The sequence below is a fragment of the Grammomys surdaster genome, unplaced genomic scaffold (genome assembly GCF_004785775.1).
Source record: "Grammomys surdaster isolate TR1022 unplaced genomic scaffold, NIH_TR_1.0 259, whole genome shotgun sequence".
NCBI classification, from domain to species: Eukaryota; Metazoa; Chordata; class Mammalia; order Rodentia; family Muridae; genus Grammomys; species Grammomys surdaster.
This window is the reverse complement of record NW_021604700.1, coordinates 4,164,696-4,171,005: the sequence shown is the minus strand read 5'-3', so window position 1 is coordinate 4,171,005 and position 6,310 is coordinate 4,164,696. Positions and strand designations below refer to the sequence as shown.

The 6,310-nt window shown below is 50.9% G+C and overlaps 1 protein-coding gene across 1 annotated transcript; it reads right to left on the bottom strand.

The window, feature by feature from the left end:
• Nucleotides 1-1,162: 1,162 nt before the first annotated feature.
• Rgs16 (regulator of G protein signaling 16) lies at nucleotides 1,163-5,884 on the bottom strand. The gene is made up of 5 exons (XM_028775746.1): nucleotides 5,727-5,884; nucleotides 5,288-5,398; nucleotides 4,582-4,643; nucleotides 4,130-4,296; nucleotides 1,163-2,981 (listed from the first exon to the last, which is right to left on the bottom strand). The coding sequence occupies exons 1-5, from the start codon at nucleotides 5,768-5,770 to the stop codon at nucleotides 2,760-2,762; spliced, it is 606 nt and encodes a 201-aa protein (XP_028631579.1). The 5' UTR covers nucleotides 5,771-5,884; the 3' UTR covers nucleotides 1,163-2,759.
• Between the last annotated feature and the right edge of the window lie 426 nt (nucleotides 5,885-6,310).

The window sequence follows — 6,310 nt, the reverse complement described above, 5'->3', positions numbered from 1 at the left end:
CATTTTCATCTGGGGTTCTGGACTGCTCCAAGCTTCAGATAAAATATATAGAAAACTGGGGACAAGAACATGAGTAACTCGGGAGTCTTTAGTCTGGCAAAAGGAGGTGACGATCCTTGATGCATTAAGGAGTCACTGTGTTTTTATGTGTGCAAACATCTACAGCAGTGGAAAAATAGGGACACAGGGCCTCATGGCCAGCAAGCTAGATCAGCAGGTAAAGATACTTGCTGCTAAGGTTGACTACCTGAGTTCAATCCCCAGAAACCAAAAGGTAGATGCCAAGAACCAACTCCTGTAAATTGTCCTCTGACCCCCACATGCATGAAGGCAAGCACGCATGCAGAGCAAACACACACACACCACAGTGTTTCTTTGTATCTGGGCACTACTGCCTCCCTTCCATCCCTGGTCATGGTCCTCTCTACCATCTCACACAGACAAATGTCCCACAGTGTGACAGCTCGGATGGCCTCTGGCACCAGCTGCACCACGCATGTTCTCTCCCCTTCAGGAACTTTCAGAGCTGTTGTCTGGACAGGCAAAGCCTGCCTGTTTGTTCCCATATTCTTACCTAAGCCCTCAATGTCAGACCCCCTCCTGCTATCATCTGAGGACCCTGGATCTGGGTGTAGGGTACAATTCTAAGGGGTCTCTACAACCAAGTACTTGAACTCTGATCACACAGGGGACTTAGGGAAGAACTAAAACCCAACCGCGTGTCAGACCTGCGTGTCAGCATGTCAGATCTGTGTGTGTATAAGCAGGTATCTGTAACACCACATACAATTTTTTTCTTTTGAATCAAGACCTCACTATGTAATCTAGGTTATTCTCAAACTCAAAATCCTCCTGCCTCACTCCTAAAAGCTAGGATTGCAGGCATTCACTACTATGTGTCTGGGCAAGGTTCTTTTCAGGTAGTAAAATCTCAAAGAGTAGGATTTCAGGACTAAGGTGACCCAGAAGGCAATGAGGATAGGAGACACCTGCTCCTCGAGGACTACCCTGCAAAGCCTATCAAAGCCAGCTCAACCTTTGCAAGCCTTCAGCCACCCACCCCATCCCATACCCCAACCCCACACAACTGCCAGAGCTTTGTGACACCACAGGTTCCCCATACTCCCCTGGGCCCTCAGATCAACCACATGATACTTGGAAATGGGATATTATTTTTGAGTTTTATTTTCATTTTTTTTTACAAGAATATAACATGCTCAAACAGAAAAACAGGGATCGCATACACCACTGATAAAAGAACCCAGCTCCCTTTGTTAACAATAAATAAATATTAACACAGTGGGGAGTTCCCCGACAGCCCTCAGTGGTTTCCAAGGCTTGCAGAGGTAGAGTCCGGTAGGGAGGAGGCTCATCAGGCAGCAGCTCCCGCTGAGTTTCTTCAGTACAGGCAAACACATCACAATAAATAACAATAGCAGCTGAGACAATCGGTACAACACAACAGAACGATATATTATATTTAAAAGAATTTTCTCCCGGAGAAGCCTCAAGTGCAGAGAGAACAATGTTGGCAGCCTAGGTCTCCACAGCCATCTTGGTCTCTGGTGCTGGACGGCCCAACTTGGAATGTTTGTTCGTAAGACTCAGAGGTGATAGGCAGGTTGATTTCCCCCAGCTCCAACCTTCCAGGCACCTCACCCCCACATCGGCAATACTCCCTTGGCTGCACTTTCTAACTTCTGTTCCAGAGCTTTCTTGATCCCTGACCGACTTCTCCCCTAACTACAGTGGGCATCTCATGTCAACAGGAAAGAAGCACAAGGTTCCCCTTCCACCAGGAGTGGGGGTAGGGGGCATCTTTTTCCCATTTTCATACCCACAAAGAGAACTGACTTGACTTCAGCTAGTCTTTCGGGCTCCTCCTACGCATGGATTTTTCTGGCTTCACTCTCTTGCTCAGTCGCTGGACATGAGTGCTGGCCCCGCTGCTTGAAGCCTCCTTCCTCCTCCCCCTCCCTCCGTAAACCCCATCTTCCAAGGAGCACAGGGCCCAGTGAGGCTTCTCAGTTAGCCCTGTTCACAAGCAGACCTTGCTGCAAATGTGAGGTCAGGGGGCCACCTACAGAAGGCCACCGAGAGTGCCCAGCCTAGGGTCACATGAGCAAAATGGCTTCTTTTGCGGGGCTCATTACTGACCCGGTAAGAGGCTCGAGGGCCAGTTTTTGAGGTATAGAAATCTCATCTGGGGCAAGAGGCTTACTGACTCATTGACCTCCGTGAGACTGCAAGAATGAGCACAGGAGTGTTAAGAAGCCTAAGCCTGGGTGTCCCTGGGAAGGCAAGGACAGGAGAGGAAGGTTCCACACACATAGCCTTTTCTAAGCCCAGCCCGGGAATAAGGAAATCAAGACTCCAGGATCAAAGCCAACTGTCTGGCACATAAGTAGCTGCTATACTCTCCGGTTCCTGTTCTCAACCAACCACCCCAGCATCCTTTGCGTGTGCCCTGGTAGAAAGAACATAAGTTCTGAGCCACCCTTCCCCAGAGCACCCCACACAGCCTCGTTGTCAGTCCTCAGCCACAGGTCCTGGAAATGAGGAGTCTCTCCTACATTGGGCCCATCACAGTGTCTGGAGGAGAGGGAAGTTCTTCACACTCAAGCTGCGGGCATGTCCGTCTGTCCCTCCACTATCCTCTCGCACTTGCTGCGTAGGACCTGCCTCCCACACGGGGCAGCTGCTTCAGGGATGGGCGACTCCACCTCTCTTCCTGCCGGCTTCTTGGTTGCTGCGGAGGCTCAAGTGTGTGATGGCTCAGCTGGGCTGCTGTTGGATGCAGAGGTGGAGGTGGCCGAGGCTTGGGCGGCCAGGTCGCGGTAAGCAGGTGACTTGAGGAAGCGCGGATAGGAGTCCTTCTCCATCAACGTGCGGGTCTTCCCCTGAGCCACATCGAAGCAACTGGTAGTGGCAGCCTGGAGGTTTGTCTTGGTCAGTTCTCGGGTCTCGTGATCTATGTTCACCTGTGGGAAGCAGGGCAACCACTAAGGTGAGTGGTGTGGAGTGGAGTAGCTGGGCGAGCGGGGCGGGGCGGGGAGGGCAGGGCGTGGCGTGGCATGGCATGGCAGGGCGGGGCGGGGCGGGCCGGGGCGGGGCGTGGGCTCGGCAATGACTGGAACCAGCATAGGAGTACTATGCTTCTGGCTTTGCATAATAAGCCTCATGTTAATCTCAGAGGACCAACCTCTGGGTCTGACGTGGGAACGGCCCCAGAGCTGAAAAGCTGGTGAGTGGGGCTGGAGAGATGGCTCAGTGGTTAAGAGCACTTGCTGCTCTTATAGAGGACATAGGTCACCCCACCTATACGTCCAGGACTCCTATATCACCAGCGTGGCAGCCCACTCTGCCTGAAAACACCGTAGTTTCCACTCCATGTCATTCAAAAGAAAAGCTAAATGACCACATCTGGCCTCCAGCCATGTGTATGTCCCCCTGTTCCCTGTGGCAGGATGTCCTTCCCTCTCTCCATCCTTCTAACTCTCGGCCTTGTGTGCTCTTTCACCCACCCCCTAACTCCCACTGTGTGCTTCGTTCACATTCCTGAATCGGTTCCTGACATCTTTTCCCGTTGGAATATAGTTCCATTAAAAGTTTTTTGCTGCTAAAAAAAAAAAAAACAAACAAACAGAAAAAAAACCAAAAAATTTCCTTGCATGTGATACTTATTAAATCATTATAGAGAAATGTGAAAAAAAAAAAAAAAAAAAACCAACGCGACCAGAAAAAAAAAAAAAAAACACAGCATTGCTCAGGTGTGTCCACCAGGTGGCGCCACTGATACAGGGACTGTTCTTCCAGAAGGGAAGACTGAATTGCAAAACAAAAAACAGTTCGCAAAGGATGAACACAGGTCAGAGTCAGGTTATCCAAACCGAGGTTTTTTTTTTTTTAATAACTAATTTACAAATGTGGGTAGAAGACAAAAAAATCTTGCTGCCTGTGTCGTGCCACCTTGCATCGCAAAGTTTAATATCTGGCCACTGACACCCTAACCCTTCTCTGACTGTGAAGACTGCTGCTTTGCAAATCTAACCCTTCCCTCACTGACCCCAGTTCTCAGTTGGGAAGAGGCTGACAGGGTCTGGAGGAGTCACAGTGCAGGGACACTGACCTCTTTAGGGGCTTCACTGCGAATGTATTCATCAAAGATGTGGTGAGCCCTGGAGGCCAGTTTGGTGGCTGATCGGATCTTCTTGAACTCCTCACAGGCCAGCCAGAACTCCAGGTTCTCCTCGCTGAACTCGGTCTTCAGGAAGGCGTGGAAGGCAGCCACCCCATCTGGTGGTAAGGGAAGAAAGGAGACAGGTCAGACTAGGGGACAGCTGGGAAGAAAAGACGAAAAGACAGCAATTGGCGTTAATGGCTCTATTTTTAGAATGTAATTTTTTTCCTGAACAAGGCTCTCTCTTTGTGTTCCAAACAGAGGCTGGCACTCTGGGGGACCGGGGTTATTATTGCTACTACTATTATTTAGCCTCGTGTTTTTTCAGCCTCTCTGGGACAAGCTCCAAGCACATGAGCACACACGTGCCTTTCACAGACAGATAACAGGGTCCTACTTACTTTTACTGTTCAGCAGGAAATCGAAAGAATCTTTCCAGCCCAGCACATCTTCTGAGAAGCTTCTGTGGGGGAACAGAGATTTTTTTTTAATTCAATTTTTTTTAAATCAACAAAACAAAAGCATAGCACACATCCTAGGCTGAAGTTGATGACTGTCAAAATGAACCCCTCCAACTCCCCATGAACCAAGCTGTGAGTTATATAAGGGACACCTGGGCATCCAGCAACGGTTGCCAGGAACCCTTCAGTTTTCAGCCAGTATCTCTAATGCCCCTCTTCTGTAACCAAATTGATTCTATTCCTGAGATTCTTAACTTTGGTTTGCACACCTTTCCAATGAAGCAGGAGGCTGGGAGAGTCTACCTACGACCCCAAAACCTAGCATAACACCTGTCGTTCTGACAAAAAGAGGCTTCTAGGCAAGGCGCTCACCAGACAGATGCAGACTCTGTCCTAGCCCTGTATTCGAGTTACCACATCCTCAGATAAACGGGAGTTCATGTCCTGCACTCGAGCATCTGCTGGAGTTGGCAAAACCTGGACTCTGCCACCTCCATAATCGGGCTCCGCAGCCACAGCCCGGCAGGAAAGTCTCACTCAGCTCTCCAGAGAGAGACTGAGGGCCACCTAGCTTGTCTGCTCCTATTTTCTCTCTCAGGCCTCCTCCCCTCTAGAGTCCCTGGGCTGGACAGACAATGGGACTTACCTCTCTTTGCTATGCTTAGTGGCCCACTCGAATTTGCTAATACCCCCAGTATCGGAGCTCAGCTCTGATTTATGAAGAAAGATCCCCAGACGTGTCTTGAACTCTTTGGCTCTGAAAGAAAAACCATCAGCATGTAAGGATTCTGTTTGTTCTGCCAGCACAGAGAAGTTTGGGGCAGGGGGAGGGGAGTCCCACAAGAACTAACTCCACCACCCCCAAAGTTCAGTCCCAAGAAACCTGGGGACATGCGACCATTCATTCCCAAAGCGCTAAGCGCTTCTCTCATTGGGGTCTTCAAGTTCTAGGCCACAAAGCAGCACCTGAGAGCTCTTAACACTTTGGGGTCTTCATGACACTGCAGTCTGCCCCGCTGTCCCCGTTTCCCCGCGTTCTCAAAGGTTGCTGGATTTGGGACTTGAGTACTAAAAAATTCTCTTACCTCTCCAGGCAGGTGTTGGGGAAGGTGGCCAGGGTGCGGCACATGGTTGCGGGCGCAGGGCAGCAGGTCCTGGGGAGGATGGTGGCGGACCGGAGAGCGAAGAGGGAAAAGGGAGGCTGTAGCAGGTACCGGACCGCGGAGATGGGGTCGAGAGAGCTACACGCGCCAGGCCCGTGGCTACTAAGGCTTTTATCCCCGTGGGGCGGGGCGGGGCCGAGCGTCGCCGACCAATGAGAGAGTGGGGCTGAGCGTTGAGAGGAAGGAGGCGGGGCGAGGAGCCCGATGGGGTGGGGCGCGACTGGCAGCCCCCAGGGCCTCCTTTCCAGCGCACGGGGCTGTCCCCACCCCCGAGGTCGGAGACCAGACATACGCCCACAGCTTGCCAGGAAAAGAATAAAAAACGCCGACCTCTAGTAAAAGCAGGAAAACAATTCAAAAGTGACAGGAGAGGTTTTGTAGGGGAGGAGAGTTCACAGAGGACAGGCGCACAGGGTGCATTCCAAGAAAAAGTACATCACCATTATCCCTCAGTCTCTCAGGTCGAAACAGGTACCTTCCCATGGGCTCCAAAGGTGAGAGCCAAG

Excerpts from the sequence above, each read along its gene's own strand:
- Rgs16 (XM_028775746.1), bottom strand. The coding sequence starts at position 5,770 with ATGTGCCGCACCCTGGCCACCTTCCCCAACACCTGCCTGGAGAG. Across the intron at positions 5,399-5,726 it reads CCCAACACCTGCCTGGAGAG|AGCCAAAGAGTTCAAGACAC; the intron begins GTAAGAGAATTT and ends TTTTTCTTTCAG. Across the intron at positions 2,982-4,129 it reads GCAGTGAAGCCCCTAAAGAG|GTGAACATAGATCACGAGAC; the intron begins GTCAGTGTCCCT and ends TGCTTCCCACAG.